This window comes from Chenopodium quinoa, unplaced genomic scaffold (genome assembly GCF_001683475.1).
Source record: "Chenopodium quinoa cultivar QQ74 unplaced genomic scaffold, ASM168347v1, whole genome shotgun sequence".
Lineage (NCBI taxonomy): Eukaryota > Viridiplantae > Streptophyta > Magnoliopsida > Caryophyllales > Amaranthaceae > Chenopodium > Chenopodium quinoa.
In genome coordinates this window covers 50,132-67,571 of record NW_018744249.1, presented here as the reverse complement: position 1 = coordinate 67,571, position 17,440 = coordinate 50,132, and the positions used below count along the sequence as shown (strand labels likewise).

Genomic DNA, 17,440 nt, shown 5'->3' with positions numbered 1-17,440 from the left:
GCTTTTTCCATAGGGTTGAAAACCATCTCCCTCCACCGGTTAATGACCACGTACTTCTAAGGTCTAAGGGGCTTTACATGGGTTGTAATGACACGGCTTAAGGTAGAGGTCGGAAGAACAATTTGAAATAGTGGCGGTAATCCCTAAGTGAAGCAAGAGGAAGGGCAGCCCTCAAGGTCAAAATTCAAGGCATAACCACAACTCAAACGAACATCCAAACATTTTGATTTCATTCGCATCACTAACTTTATTCAAGGATATACAAGATAGATCAATTTCTCATATCACTTTTTTCTCTTTTTCTCTCTTTTTCTTTCAAAGCATCACACTTCCCAAATTTTCTTTCACGCTCAAATTTAGACTTTCATCTCAAGAATTTGCTCCAAACCAATTTCATCAAAGGTTCTTGCTCATATCCACTACACTCTTCATACTAGCCTTACAAGCCCAGTGCTTCACTAACTAAAAAGGTTGGTAAAACATAGGTCGTTAAGCTTGTAATGGGGTTGAGACAAGGATGGAAAACATTAGGCTCAAATTGGTTGGCAAGGAGGTTGATGCAAAAGCGAAAACCAAATTTGTAACTAAATAAAAGAAAATATAAATGAAAATGAGAAATGATGCCCTTTTCCTCCCCCAAAAGTCCAAGGTCACGATCTTGGGAGTTAATAATCAACACAAGGATTCAAACGTGCATAGATGAGGATCCTAAAAACGCCGCTCAACAAATTGATGAAGGCATGAACAAAATGAACCTCACTAGGGACGAGAAGAGTAAGCAACTACCAACTAGGGGGCGTCAAATCCACTATGAGGAGCAACTCCATCTTACCACAAACCGTGAACTAAGGGTTCAAATGCCATCACTAGTTCTTGCCTTTGCTACCTTGACTAAGACTCGACTAATTCAATCAACAACAATCTCGAAATGTGCATCTCATCACAAAGTTAAGAACGAAGAAACAAGCATTCTAAGGTGCATCATCACGGAGATAGAGTCCGAATGTAGTAAGCAAGTTCCAAAATACCACTATATCATCATGTCATAATTACGCTTATCACAAATAAAAAAAAAAAAAGGAAATGAAATAAAAGAAAGGAGTAAAGAGGGTTCAATTCACATATGAGGCATAAAGATTCAAATAAATCCCAATCGACATACAAGTGATCGTTCGGTATCAATACCAACGATCCCAGGTTCCTTGGAACCGCATGCAAACATCCTCGAACCATTCAACTCCTTCCTAGGCTAAGATGAAAAAACTAAACGCACCTAAAAGAAAAAGGAAGGGTCTCACCGAATGCCGCTTGAATTTGGAATGCGCAGTCATACCATACTCACCATCGGGTTTGCAATTTGAAGCGTGGGTAAGTTGTTTTTGAAGTTCCTTCTTCAATCTGCATCAGTGAGACAAGGAAAACACACCAAAAAGAAAGAAAGAAAAGGAGCATAAACTATATACAAAGGATTAGATCTTCCCATCATAAACAGCAAAAACAACAGGATATCAAATAAAAGCAGCGGAAATAGACAGCAAGCTAAGATTTCCGCCCCTCCCCCCCCCCCACACTATAGTGATGCAAGCCCCTTATATACAAAAGAATCGACTCCTGATACTTATACCTCCCCACACTTAGAAGGAGTAACGACCTCGTTGCTCCAAGACAAAACAAAGGAAGGGAAGAAAAGGGGGAATAACCAAGAAAAACAAGGGGCTAGTGCCCACTAGGGCCAGCATCACCGGAGTCCGGCCCCGTATCCCCGTAGGAGAAGCCGTCAGGTGGGCCGTGGGGATCCCAACCTCCAGTGTAGCCTGGAGGCCAACCATAATGACCTCGGAAGAGGTCTTGTTGCCAAGTAGGCAACGGGTCGAATTGGGGGGACATGGTTAGGGGTTAGGGGTGGGTGGGGTCAACATAGGGGTAATTGGGATCACCCCTATAATCACTACCACCCGCCAACCTGAAATCATAGGACCCGGATGCGTCAGGGAAATCATGGCGCACCATATTTGGCTCGGAAGGTCCTTAGTATAGGGGCAAGCAAGGGTCGAGATCCACGGAGAAACGGGAGATTGCAAAGCTAAGTGCTAACAATAGAGTTTTAAAAGGGGTGTATATGAATAAGAGTGGTGGAAAACAAGACAATAAATAAACTAAGGCCACCAAAATTACTCTAACAATTAACAAAGACTAACAAGTATTGGAAACTATGGGATTAAAAACGCTAAAGGGATCGGGGAACATCAAACTTGGAGATTAAGAGTTAAACACATAGATAATCAAGGATTCACAACCAAGGGATCAAGGATCCTACTTAACACCATTCATTCCCATGCAATTGATTAAGCAATGTATAAACTACGATCTATCCTAACATGATCACTCCCGCGCATCAATTAGGACATGTAATAATATATTCAATGGTGCACAACATCGACCATATAATAATAAGCACAAGTTCATACAACAAGGGCTTAAATCCCCAAAAATCAAGTATTTAATCAAATAGCAACCAAGTCATCCATTCCCCTTCCCCTAGCTAAAAGTCTAGCCTAGGAGAGAGAAACTACTCATATCAACAATACCCAAAATATTGGCCATAATCAAAATCATAAACATAACAATCAAAAATACTTGAAATATGTAAATAAACCAAAATAAAAGAGATTAAGATAGAAAGAGCTCACAAAGCTTCAACTTTGTATTGAAATAAGAAAATGGGTCTTTGAGCCTTCAATGGTGAACCATCAAAAATCCAATAGAATGCTCCAATACTGATTACAAGGATGATCAAAGCACTAATCTAGATTAAAGATTAAAGTTTGAGTGATAAAAGACTAAGAATCTAAATTTTCTCTCTCTAAAAACTTATACAAGCATCAATGGAGGCTATTCTCTCTCTAGAAATGTTCTAAGCATATTACCCTAAATGGAATAACTGCCTTCATTCCTTCCCAAATCAGCTTTTAAATAGGGAAATAAAAACGGGCTGGGTTGATAGCGTGCGCGCCGCTACAGCTCTTTGCGCGCCCGCGCAGGATGATGAGAGCGCCCTCTACTAAGGGTTGCGCGCCCGCGAACTTCATTGTGCGCGCCCGCGAAGTACACTACGCGCCCTCGACTGAGCGCGCTTGGTATCTACAAAAAGTTGCCTTGTATCCTCAAGAGTTCAAGCTAATCTGTGCGCCCTCTCCAGGAACCATCGCGCCCGCGCAGGATGATGAGCGCGCTCTCTCCAGGAATCATCGCGCCCGCGCAGGATGATGAGCGCGCCTTCTCCAGGGCGCGAGGCATCTACGAGGTATGCATCCTGATTTGGCCTTGAATGCGCGCCCTCTCTCTTGGGTTGCGCGCCCGCGCAGAGTAAGAGAGAGGGCTCTCCTGGGCACGCAGCCTGATTAAAGCTCCTCACTTGATTTGCTATTGAAACCGGCTCTCGAAACTATCCCGAACTTTCTTCTACTTCACGTATCGATTGGTTTACCTGCAAAACACAGGAAAACACCCAAAAACAGTACAAAAAGGTAAAGTAGAGGGGACGTATGAGGGAAATAGCATTGTTGTGCAATATATGGAGAAGCGCGGCAAAATAGGGCTAAACAAGCGATAAATGGAGGGAAATGGTAGGAAAAAGGATCCCGAATAGTGGCATAAATGCCACTTATCAATGGTGCGTGGCTGCGATGGCTAGGCGCCAGAATGCTAGCAAGCACGCAAGGCTGCGATGCTTGTGAGCAGTGCTAGGCTATGCCTAGTGACATGCGATAGCTAGCTAGCACACATGGCCCAAGCACGCCTAGCATGCTAGGCTTGCGGCTAGCATTGCGAGGGATCTTGCCTAGCCTAGCACTCACATGGCTAGGCCAATGCGAGGCTACGGTTAGGCTCGAACTTGTAACTTGATTGATTTCACGTCTCGTCGAATTCAAAATTCGACTCGACTTACGACGCTCGGTCTCAACGCTCTAAGCTCGATATTCGACGTCTTTGTTCGTAAAACTCTGACGACTCATCAAATCCTTCGGATTGATTCGTTGTCTTGGATCGGTTGTTCTATTGGGTTTGACCCGAAGGGTTCAGTCAAGATTAAGCTGTAATATTAATTGTACATTAATATTACTGATCGGAAGCGGCCTCCACCTAGGCATTCCGATCACTTGACCTTACTGAAGAATTAGCTTTCTAATAATTCTAAACCCTCTACTGGAATAATACACTTGTTGGAAGGACACCATTCCTTTCATTTTGATCCCCTGATTGTCGAGCCCCTTCCAACAAAGTTGCCTGCTATGGTGTGGATCGGCTCCTTATCAGTGTCCAAATTACTAGTAGGCTTTGCTTGCTTTTTTTACGGTTGTATGGGGTCCGTCTTCAGGGTCACCTTAGACTTGAGGATGTAAGATTTCAACACCCCCTTATCAGCCAATCTATCCAACATCTGCTTGAGGCTATAGCTGTCGTTGGTGTCATGGCCAATATCCTCAATAAAGTGGCAGTACTTGTCTTTATTCCAGTTTTTGGACGGACCATTCATTGTTGCGGGCTTCTTAATAGTCACTCGGTTTTTTATCTTCGTAAGGATGGAGTAGCAGTCTTTGTTAAACTTGTACTTCGGGACGTACGGTTTAAACTCTTTCTTTTTCTTCTAGGGAGGCTAATCAGAATCGTCAACCGCCCAGATTTCTTTTCTTTTCTTGCTCTTTAGCCTTGTGAGCCGGCTGTTCTTGCCGACTCCTTTTTTGTTTTTCGAACTTCTTTGAGTCCAACTGCTTGCTGGTGGAGCAAAGCTCGGTCGCCTGTATATAGGCTTCCACCTCCATCATTGCTTCTTGAAGAGTGGAGATTCTCTTCCAAACGAGGTTGAACTTGAAAGTCAACCTGTCTTTTAGACCCTTGAAGAAGTCTGTGTAAGCAACATCGTCAGACAGTCCTTGGATTTGGATTCTCATCAGATTAAACCGCCTGACATATGAGCGGAGCCCCTCCCTGTCTCCCTGTTGTACTACGCCCAAGTCAAGGCTTGTCTTTTTGGTGGGTATGTTCATGGAGAAGTTTGAGGCGAACAAGAACGCAAGCGTCCTAAAGTTGTTGATGCACCTAGTTGGCAAATTGTCGAACCACTGTTGGGCAATGCCTTTCAGCGTGGTAGGGAAACACCTGCACCATGCGGCGTCATCTAGCCCCTGCAAGTACATGAGGTGGGTGTATGCCAACAAGTGTTCTTCTGGGTTGGTGGTACCATCGTAAGTACCCACCATGACATTCTTAACCTTGGAACGGATGTGCCTTGTAATGAGGGATCCATCTACGGTGGTATATGTTTCGACCTATGGTTCCGTATCATGGTATAAATAGACCTCAGCCGTAGGCTACTTATTCTCAGGAGGCAGTACAGTCTCTTGAGAAACTATCTTAGAGGTACTCTCCCCACAGACGGGGCCAAATGTTTCGAGGTTTTTTATGTCCCTCAGGAGAGTTACGTCACCAAGATTGATTTCCCGCTGGCTGTAACTTTAAAACAACGGAAGCTCCAGGCGTTCGGAGTTCCGCCTCCGACAATCAAGTTAGAAAGTGTTCGGAGTGATGTAAAAAGTGCGGAAAGTAAAAGTAGATCTTCTCGGATCCCGAGATCAGGTTTTTTCTCTGATGTTAGATAATTGATTGTGTGTAATAAATGAACGTGTCCCCAAGATGGGGGAAATCTCCCTATTTATAGGGTCGTTGGTAAATGTGCCCCTACCTAGGTCATTCTGACCTAGATTTGGAAGGCTGCGCCGTTTTACAGCTTTTCTCGGGAATTAGGCCGTCTTTTTTCCTACTGATTGGGAGTGCCACGTGTCAACTAAGGATTGGTTTATTTTGAACCTCTCCTAAGGTGACACATGTCACCCTCTAATTCCACCCAAAATTCACTATTTTTGAGTCAAAATCCGGGTTCATAGGCAAAAAATAGCAAAAAATACGATTCTAATCTAATGAAAAACGAAATCCTAATCTAATTAGGTTGCCAGACCAGAAATTTAAATCCATTTAAATCACCTTAATTGATTATTAGTCACAATAATTAAATGCACGTGGCTCGGATACTGCTGTTTGGTTTTGCGGTGTCCTACACAGCGCGAAAACAAAATCCGCCCAAAGATCCGTGCATAAATTAAAGCAACTAAACATGCATGCAATTAATTAAACAATAAACACATAAATAATATAGAGAGAGAAAGAGGAAAAGACGATCGTACCCTTGATGCGTGTTTTGCACTTAGCACGAACACGAACTCACGAACAGAGAAAGAGCCTCAAACATGACCTTCCAACGTGGTCCACCCACGCGCCCAAACTTGGCTAATATTATCGGCTAGGGTAATATTAACACTACTAACAAGAGGATCTCTTTATAAGGTTTTCTCAATGGAGATGCCTTGTTTAGAGTTAAATTCTTGCAAGAATTCCAAAGGGAGGCCTTGGGTATTTATAGGATAATTGAAGCATATCTATCTCCTTGATTTCCAATCAATGTGCGACTTTGCAAAGTTGAGAGATAAATGTATTTAATTTGATTCAAAAATAAACTAAAATGCAAATAACAAATAATCAAACAACAAGAGGCACAAGCATGGGAGGGTTAGGTGAGGACCACAAGGCCCTCCTTGCTCGCTAAGCCAAAACCGGGTCCAATGAGAAGCGGATAGCTGGCGGCTGCCTTGAGCAGCAAGGCTTGCCTATGTTGGCAGCCTTATGCTCTCGGCTGGGCATGCCAACCTAGGCCCATCGCAGCACGCGGGCTGCTGCTTCGCTGCTGAGCTACTATTTGTTCGTCTCGTTCATTCCTAGAATTTAACTCGACGTTCGATGTTCGACTTCGACACTGTAAGCTCATAATTTGACGTCGGAATACATATCCTTTTGTTTAACGTATTAAATCCTTCGGCTTAATTTATCGCCTTAGTTTGGTTGCACGCTTGGGTGTGACCCGTTGGGTTCAGTTAAAGGAAAGATGTGAGATTAATATAATTAATCTCACATATCGGAGATGGCCTCTAGTCCGACTTTCCGATTACTTGACTTCACTGAATACTCCGTAATTGTTTCTGAACCCTTTATCAAAATAATACACTTGTTCGAAGGACACTATTCCTTTCAGTAGGTCTTGGCTTTCTTGGACTTGGTCTGTTGGCAATCCGCCACCTAGACTTCCTTTCTTTTGTTGCTTCCTTTTTTCTTTTTGCCGGACGAGTCTTGCTGAGAAGAGGGTTTCTTCTCGGCGCCCTTGGGCGGCTCCTCTGCTTTTATCAGTGAACAGAAATCAGCTGCTTCAATATATTATTCAGCCTCTCGCAGAACACCTGCGTATGTCCGAATCCTTTTCCTGAACAGATCAAACTTAAAACCATTGTGCCTTAATCCTCGGAGAAACTCCAACTAGGCTATTTCATCCGGCAAATTCTAAATTTGCGCTTTCTCTATGTTAAACCTCTAAACGTACGAACGCAACCCCTCTTTCTTCCCTTGGACAATAGTTGCCAAGTTAAGACTAGTATTCCGGGGTGGTATATATTAGGAGAAGTTTCCAACGAATAGCAAACTTAGAGTTGTGAAACAATTTATGCATTCGGCCGGAAGACTATTGAACCATTCTTGAGCCATACCCTTGAGGGTGGCCGGGAAGCATTTTCCCCATGTGGCATCATCCACATTTTGAAAGTACATTAGATTCCTGTACGAGGAGATATTCTCTTCAGGATTGCTCATAACATCATAGGCACCCACAAGTACACTTTTCACCTTAGCTGGATAGGGAGAGTTGAGAATTTCTTGAGAAAACGGAGGCGATTTGTCACCAAGAGTCAACAAGCGCATTTTCCAATCAATAGGCTAAGGTAAGCTACCTTGCCGTACAATTTTCCATATTACCCGTACACTGAGGGAGTAGGCGGCAGAATTGCACCATAATTATGGGGCACTTGAAACTGAGCTGGTTTAGATAAAGGAATTGGAGCTTGATTACAATGAGCTTGACTCCTACTGGCCAAGCTGGTATGCTTGGAGAGGGTATGATTTGACATTTCATCCGGCATAGTGGGGGTGGAAGCAGTGTCCGAGTAGTAGGACTAGGCTCGCTCTTGCCGCATGTGCCGAAGATAGTCTCTAGCATCCTTGAAGCCTTGGGACAACTCATTTGGCAGCCTCGACCAGTTCGTCCGAGGCACTCTAGGGACCTCGGCTGCCTCCTAAATGGAGTAACTTCCATATCTTCAGTATTGGCCGCCTTGGCATGGGGTTTCTTTTTAGTACCATCTTCGTCTTTCCTGGGTAGCTGCCTAGAAGAAGAGGGTATCTTGCCCTCAAACTCTTTTCGGAGCTTAGCCATAGTAGCCTATAAGGAGTCAACCGTTACAGGAGGATCCTCGGCCTCATGGAACAAGGCAGCTAGAGGATCATTGTTGTTGATGTTAACTTCAACATTCTCTACATGTCTGTCGTCACTAGGATCGGGTGTCTGACAGTTTTTAGCCATTTCAGACGTGTATCCCCACAGACGGCGTCAAATGTATCGGGATTTTTTGGAATCTCTCGGGATACAGGTTGTGAATATAACCGGACAACCGCAAACACCTGCAAAACAACAAATATTCCATTTGACGGAATATTCGCTTCCAACGATCAAGTTAGTGATCGGAAAACGAAAATATTTAGAAAGAGAAAGTAGAGAGAAATTAGAACAATTTAATGTGCCTTAAATGAGATGTCTCAATCCACCCCTCCCATCATAAATGATTGGCGTATACATAGGGGTGGGAATGTGTGTATTTTAGGGTTGGTGCCCTAAAAAGGAGTGCACTGATTGGTGACGCAATCAGGTAGAGACACGTGTCTTTTGGGGGCGCCGTAATGGCACCTTTCTCGGGATTTGGGCCTACTAATGTAAGGGGGTATTCTCTCTTTTAGGTGCCCTTATGTTTTGCCACATGTCATCTTCCTATTGGAACACGTGTCGTCCTTTTATTGGGCCACGTGTCACTATAGGATTGGTCCACGTGATGGGATATTTTTACCCTAAACACGACCCAATCCAAAATTGACCCAAAAAATATCCGAATCCGATTCAAATTTTGACTCGCATGGATATAATAATTTAACATGACTCAAATTTAAAAATTGTCTCGACCCTACTCGCCTTCTCCAAACCGATCTAAACACCGGAATCGACCTCTAGATAGCCAGATAGGGTCTGTTTTGTGAAAACAAGCCTCGTACGCTAGGCCACACTCACCTTAGAAAGAATTCATTCACTTGTTGATCATTCTCTCTCCCACTTTGATTAAACAAATACTCCACCATTGTTTGTATCTTCCAAGCTCATCCATCTAAATTTACACATTCTCTACTTAACGCTTTTGTGTATTGATTGCATCGATGAATGCGTCAAACTTCATGGACAAACAGATTATGGACTTATCTCGATCAAAGAACACTGACCTCAACAACAATGATACCAATTCCCACGATTTCGTAGATCTGATGAATCCACAATCTGAAGAAGAGGGTACCAATGATATTCGACCATCTTCGTTGAACAATACCAATGATGAGATTTTACCCAACTACGATTTCCAGCCAATTCATCGCCCTGCCGTCGCTGATCCTCCGCCTGTTACCGCTTCTAGCATTAAGTCTTGGAATTCCCTCGATTCTAAGTCCAATTCTACCCCTCTTAGAGTATGATTTCTCTCTTTATTCTCTTGTTCAGTTGATTGATTGAGGTTTTTGTATGATGAATTTTGAATTTCTTGTTTGATTGACAATATTTGTATTGTTATCTGAATTTTAGGATGAATGATGGAAACTATGCGAATTTTTTTCTATTTTTGTTTGTGGATGTTTTTTGTTCACTGGGGTTTGGGAATTAGTGAGTGCATATGAAATTTGTTATGTGTAATCTCTAAGTTATGGCCGGAATCGATCGTAGGTTAGAGGTTTGCAACGAGATTATTAAAGAAACTTTCTCCCTCTCGAATTTGGGGATATACTGCAATTTTGTATGTTTTGTGAAATCATTCAGCTTTTGTATTATGTGGGGATTTTTAATTTAGGAATTAAGCTTATTGCAATTTGTAAATTTACATAAACTGCAAGTTTGAAAATTATTGAGGATTGAAGCGTGGGATGACTATTCGGATTATCATTTTTGGTTCATGTAGCTGACCCCACTTATGGGATTAAGGCTTTGATTGATTGATTGATTGATTGAAGCGTGGGATGGTGATATATATCATATAGAAAAATTGCATGAATTGGTTGTAGAAGGTGGGTGACAAATGGATTGATTATATTGTGTGCCTTATCGCTATGCTTTGGAGATTTTCAATTTCTTCTTTTGCCAAACAAGTTAGGATATTTACGATCATATGGAGCAGAAGATAGAATCAGCAGCCTATGGTGACTTGTTGACCAGTGCATGAAAAATTGTACTAGTTTGAGTTATATTTTTTTCTACTATTTGGTGTATTTAATTCTTGGATTTGTCTTGTAAGAATCAAGAGGCAAAGCCAATCGAATAACTTCAGTAGACCATCTAATGAGCTGTAAGATAACTGACAGGAGGCTTATGTTTATCGCTGAACTCATATGTAGTGAAAAAAACCTCCAGTGAACTGACTGTATATGAAATGGTAATGGCTAGTTTAGGGAGAAAGAGAGATATCATGCTTCTTCTTCTTTGCTTTTAACTGCCATGCATATCATGCAGTCATGTAACCACTTTTGTGTGCAATTAAGGATTTTTGTTGAACCAATGTATTTTATTTTTTATAAAAAAATTCAGGATGGAGAATAGGAGATGTGTTAATAAGGAATTTTAAGGTTTATATATCAATAAATTTAATTTGTCCAATTGCAGACCAGTAACCTTGAAGTTACTTGCTTAAATGAAGCTTTGTTGTATGAAAAATAACCAGATAGGTTCATTGTATAAAGAGTAACAAAATGTAATGGTCTTATTTTAAAATACACTGCTGCTGCTCCTCCGCCTCCTCCAGCCATCTCCTTTGTACGAGCACCCCTACAGTTTTGTCTCTCTTCGAATGCTGGCACACTGCTGGCCTCCACCAATGCTTACCCCCTTCTGAGTGTTTGACTACCCCTTCCCTTATCTACTGTTGCTGCCCCTCCCAGCCCTGACCTTGGTGAAAGGAAATAGCAGGTCTTGGCCACTCATGGGGGGCAATGTATGGTAAACTACAGCAGCTGCTCTATGGTTTGGCTGCATGCCTGTGGGTTGTTAGATATTGGCATTAAAGGTTGGGCGTTGAATGTGAGGAGGAGGGAGAATGGGTAATGGAAAAGGAGTTTTAAAAAAGCAATATTACAATAAGGCATTACTGAGTATTGCCTCTTGAGATATTGGGAGCTTATAAACAATTGCAAAGGGTGATTTATGAAATTTTGAAGTATCTAGTCTCCCAGGAAGAATGTGCTTAATTTAAGCTGTAATATGTAGAAAATATCGAATTTCATTTCTTTTTGTTTTTTTTTTTCCTCAACTCGAGAATGTTAGTAACTCTTTCTTTTGGTGGCTTTTTGCCGTTATGAATAATGCAGAGCTACAATTCCGTGGATCATGTTGAACCTGACAGAATGATTTTTGAGAAATCTCAGAAAGTAACTGATTCAGCAATTGTATCTGAGATTGATCGAACAATGAAAAGATATATAGACAGTGTCCTGAATGCCATTGATGGTCTAAGTGCGCGGCTGTCCCAGCTGGAGAGTAGAACACGCCATCTCGAACACTCTGTTGATGAGTTGAAGATATCAGTTGGCAATAGTCATGGGAGCACTGATGGGAAAATGAGACAACTGGAAAACATTCTTTTAGAGGTATTTACTACTCTCTTTAACATAATTTCTTTGTTTTTGGGCCATTGTTTTTTGGATTAATGTTGTTGGTCCCAATATATGGATTGCTGTCGTATTATTATTGTTGAATTTTTTTGTGTCTTTTGTTGCTAATATATACAATAAAGCTTCTTAATCTTTGCAAATTATAATTTTCTCATCATTAAATACAATTAAGACGTTCCTTTAATATTGCAACATTTACGTATTTAGGAAGTTTCACAAATATTGCAACATGCCCCCCTCTTTTTTTTTTTAATTGCAACGTACTCATTTTAGGATAATACAAATTTTTAAATAAGACCACTTTACCATGATTTGAACACTTTCTAGTTAGGTTGGGCCAAGGAAAGAGAAAAACTGGGATAGGTCACATGCTTGTAGTGACTCACAACAATAGTCTTATGATGGTAAAGATGTTCCCACACAAATGTTTCTCGAACATATATACGAAGTATATCTTCTCACTCTTCAAATATAATACTCCCTTACTTTTGTAAAACTAGTTGCTTTTATTATACTTACAATCATATGGACAACTTTGTAATTTTTCCTCTTTTCTACTCCCTCCATTTTCCTAAGTACTACCCACTTTTTGTTTGCATCCGTTTTTTTAAGCTATACTCACTTTTGCTTTGTTCTTTTTATTACAACTTATATTCATTTTTGTATCATCCACAACCCCACATTTTGAGGCCCAATTTTATTCAATAAATCTCATACTCTCTGTTTCTCTCCACTTTAATTCAAAAGTACCCACATGCATGGTCCCCATTTTCACTTTTCTTTGGTTTGCGTAATTACACTAACTTAGTATACATTCAGCTAAATGAAGGGAGTATTTTCAAACTAATTAAAATCTTGTGCGCTCTTGTTACCTAATACGTAGTATGTCTTAATACAAAGATCGAGTATGAAATCGCACTACGCTAGGTAGGAGAATTATAATTTTTTTTCTTTTTTTTTTTTTTTTTTTTTTTTTTTTTTGAGTAATACGATTTTTAGGGTCATAATGTGCAAATTAGTACTCCCTCCATTTTTAAATACTTACTCCGTTTTCTATTTCCGGCCATTTTTAAATACTTGCTCCATTTCCTTATTTGGAAAGATTTTACAATATTTAATTCATCTTTCTCAACTAGTGGACCCAACATAAATCATATTTTATTAATTGTATATTCTTTCAACTACTTTTGCTTTTTACAATTTTTTTTTTCCACCAACCCCACTACCTCTATATTTTATTAATTTCTCCTAAAACTCCGCGCATGGAGAAATGGAGCAAGTATTTAAAATGGAGGGAGTAATACTTAATTCGTTTATAAGTTATTTTAATACTCCCTTCGTTTTTTTAGTTGCTCAGTTTGACTTTTTCACGATCCACATACATCTCTTTGATCCATGTTTGTGATTCATATATAAGATTAAAGATATTAGTCTTATGAGTATTTGTTATAATCTTCTCAATGTATGGTTTCCAAATATCAACTTCTTATAAGTTATATTATCTATAATTAAAAATATCATTGGTCAAAGTTTCGTCTCTTGATAAATGTAACAGTGACTTGGCACTTAAAAAAACTCACAAGGAGTAACACCTTTTTGTTTCCAAATAATGTATGTCTTACCAAATAAATACATGTTTCTCTATTACCATAGTAAATACATGTTTGTAGGTTCTGTTTTAATAGAAGTATAACAAAAAATAATAAAAAATTTGTAGCGGTTTAGGATACCAGCCCAATTAGCTAGCTATTGACAGAGATTCATGTGACTACCAAAAATTAAAGTAAAATGATCTTGATGGCCCTGTTGCCAAATGAAAGATAGGAGGGAGATTAGGAATAAAAGGAAGGTAGTGGGAGGAGAGAGAGAAAAAAAAAAACAAAAAAGGTAGTGGGCGGAGAGAGAGAACAAAAGAGAACGAGTGGCATATTGCCCATAACTGAAAAGCAAAGGTCGCCGGAGAAGACTACTGGCTAAAGCAACATCCATGGCATTCAACTCTCCTTAGCCTTGTGACTTGAAGCCCCATCATTTCACTTTTTTTTTTTTTGATATAATTGCCCTCAATATTAGATCTAGGTCTTCTCTATCCATCTTTAGTACGCTTTAAGTATGCTAAATTGGACGAATGGGAGCAGTTGGAGTTTATGTCTTTAGTTTTTTCTATTATTTGTTGGTTAGTTTGGAAAAAGTGATTGGGTGTAACCGTGTAAGATAATGGTGTGGTTAAAGAACAACAATGGATTAAAAGTTTGGTGGATATTTTTAGCAAATATTACACTTGTATTACTCTAAAAAATAAGTTTTGGTTCTCTGAAGTCTAAGACTCTCTATACATATCACACACATGGGATATCTTAATACCCACAAATTTTTGCTTAAACTTTACATTAATATTAGTGTACCTCGAATAATTTTAAGGTAAATTTTTGCCAATTTGTTATAGCTTTTAAACTTGTTTGGGCTGACTTTTAATTTGCAGAGATAATTATAAATTAAAATAGCAATGGGATAAGTTTTGTAACAGTATTATAGTTACACACTGAGATTTAATTTTTTACTTATCTAAAGAGAATGACTTTATCGATGAAGCATAGATACCTTTATTTATATAAAGCTAACATTTTACTTATATTGGGGTAACTTTTGATCATTTTAGGACGACTATTGTTGCAAATAATTCTCTTACAAGTCTTAACCAAGTTACTTCCCTGTTAAAATATACTCTTTTAAACTCCTAATGTCTAAAGAGACGCTTTGTCCTCGTACTATTTTTTGCGAATCTTTAGTAAAGTTCTAATTGTACCCTATAATAAACTAATAGAATTTTTCAAGTAGTGACAAGTTGTACTACGAAGAAGGTAGTTATTATTTTTTTTGCCAAGTATATGTCAACCTCACGCAATTACCTACTTTGTGACTCCCATCTTCTGTCCCCTCTAATATCGTAAATTGGAACGCTGGAAACAAAAAATTGAAACCAGATATGTGCTCATTTATTTTCTGTTACATGTGTAGCATGTGTAGTAATATTTACATCTCAGGTGCAGAGTTTGATCACTCTGAAACTGGCGTTGAAAGATTTGGGGAATGAACAGAGACTGCATAACTGTTTCTTAAGAGTCTTGAGTGTTTCTGACTATTTCTATATTCAAGGATGTAGAGAAATGCCAAATTCAAATGGCATAGGTTTTTTTTTTTGACACTTTTCTTTTTGTTTTCATGCACTTATTATTATTTTTTTTGTAAAATTATCTATTGTTGGCTGCACGCAATTTTATTTCCCTTACCCCATTGATATTGGAGATTTATTGGATTCTGATTGTCACGAGACCTTGCTAGATTTCCTCATGATTGCTTTTTGTTTGTTTTTGTTTGCAGGTGCAAAATGGTGTGCATGATTTGAAGGACAAACAAGAAGTCATGGAAGGTCATATGCAGTTAGCAAAAATGCAAATTTCTAAGGCAGAGCAGTCACCTGAACTTCCGAAGGCCTTCCATCCAGATCCTGTGCAGCAAATAGCAGCCTCTGCTCCTCCTCAGCAATCTGGTCTCCCACAATTTTCTGCTGCGGCTCCTCAGCAAGCTCCTCTCCCTTCTAATGTTCCTCCACCATCTCAGCAGCACAGTCATCCTCCCCCTGGGACCACTCAATTTCCTTCAGGCCACATTCCACCAGGTCACATCCCGCCTGGGCCTCAGCAAGATTCCTATTTCTCACCACCTAGCCAGACTCAAGAAGCACCAAGCCAACAATATCAAATGCCGCCTCCAGCTCAGCACCAGCAACAGTCCCTTGCTCTTGCTCCACCGCCTCAACAATATCAATCAACCCTTACCCCACCTTATCCCCAGCCTCCTCAACAACAGCATTCTACTGGTGTGGGTGCTAGCACTCCTCACATTTCACCTCCATTGGGACATCTTCTAGAGGATAGTCCATTTGTTCCATCACAGACTTACCCACCGAATCTCCATCAGTCCGCATCCCAACCAAGCAGTACACCACCTCACTCCCAGCCATACTATGGAAGCCCTACTTCTATGTATGAGCCACCACCAACTGGCAGATCCAATTCTGGTATTTCATCTGCTTATGTCCCACCATCAGGGCCTGGTGAACAGTACCCTTATGGTGGACCTGCTTCACATTATAGCAGTGGCTCATCCATTAAAGCACAACCACATTCCCCCGTTGGGAGTGGCAGCAATTATCCTCAGCTTCCCACTGCTAAAATTTTACCACAACCTATTCCTACTGCTGCTGGGCTTGGTGGTGGATCAAATTCTGGAGGAAGTGGTAACAGAGTTCCCATTGATGATGTTGTCGATAAGGTGACAAGTATGGGCTTTCCCAAGGACCTTGTTAGGGCAACAGTTCGCAAACTTACAGAAAATGGCCAGTCAGTTGACCTAAATGTTGTGTTAGACAAGTTAATGAATGATGGAGAAATACAGCAGAGGGCCTGGTTTGGCCGGTGACCTGGTAATGTTTGGATGATCCCTTTGTATAGACGGGTTTGATGAACATTTTTCTGTTGCCTAGTTAAGTGTTTATTTTGTTAATGTTCTTTAATTTTGTTTGTCATATTAATGGATTTAATTCATTGCTGCTGTTTGATTTTATAAGCTTTCATAAGCTAACGAGGGCAAAAACTTCTCTTTTCATATTGATTATAATTATGGTCCCATTAGTGTGCTATTGTGTACTTGTGTGTGGATCGTTTGTTGTGTAGTAATGATTGTCATACAGGTTTATAATGTATGTGAAGCAAAGAGGTTTTCGTTGCGTTAGGAGGTTCCCTGCTTCTCTCTTTGCAAGGAAGAACATAAGCATCATTCATCTAGTACTAAGGACGCACTTGCTATGTAATACTAAGTCCTGAAATCTTTTCAACCTTTACAGTTTCTAATAGAAAATGTTTTTTTTTTTCACTAGGTCCTTGGGCTCGATCTCCATAAGGAAGAGCCATTGTGGTAGAGCTAGAGAAATAGTAGTGAGACGGAGGCACAAGCTGCAGTGGCAAAGCAACAACACATCACCACCAAAATTGTTTAATTGAATTACAATCTTTAAAATGAAAACAAGGGGAAATACAAATTTATCTTTGTAATCAACCAATTTTGTTGATCTTTCGTTTGACATGTCATAAAATTGTAGACTCATAACTGCTGACTCAACTCTTCATCTTTCTTCCCAAAACAAGCTTCCCCTTCCTCTAATGAAACCCACCACCGACACCTTCCTCCATCTTTCATTTGCTCACTGAAACCCATCAATGTCACCACCTACTTTCCCCTTAGCTAGCTCACCGATACCCATCATTACCACCACTGTTCTTCACAGCATGGGGTGATGGACACCCTTACCCTTTAGGGATAACCATGCCCTAAATTTCACCCTTTTCATAGGGTTGTCGTTAAATTAGGCGCCAAAGACGCCAGAGATGGTGGGGTTGTCGGTGGAAGCGTTGCTGGAAGGTGGGTGGAGATTGAGGAGGGCAGAAGGAGGAAGCTTCAACGGTGGAGAAAGCTT

At 40.3% G+C, this 17,440-nt stretch overlaps 1 protein-coding gene across 2 annotated transcripts; it reads left to right on the top strand.

Annotated features, from left to right (window-relative positions):
• The first annotated feature begins 9,228 nt into the window (after positions 1-9,228).
• LOC110694820 (actin cytoskeleton-regulatory complex protein PAN1-like) lies at positions 9,229-17,022 on the top strand. Of its 2 annotated transcripts, XM_021871987.1 has the most exons (4): positions 9,229-9,720; positions 11,602-11,880; positions 15,286-16,390; positions 16,844-17,022. In XM_021871987.1, exons 1-3 carry the CDS (start codon positions 9,418-9,420, stop codon positions 16,384-16,386), a joined length of 1,683 nt encoding a protein of 560 aa, XP_021727679.1. In that variant the 5' UTR covers positions 9,229-9,417; the 3' UTR covers positions 16,387-16,390; positions 16,844-17,022. The 2 variants fall into 2 exon arrangements, with proteins under 2 accessions (XP_021727679.1, XP_021727678.1); XM_021871986.1 differs by lacking the exon at positions 16,844-17,022 and having other exon boundaries at positions 9,230-9,720; positions 15,286-16,613.
• The last annotated feature ends 418 nt before the right edge of the window (positions 17,023-17,440 follow it).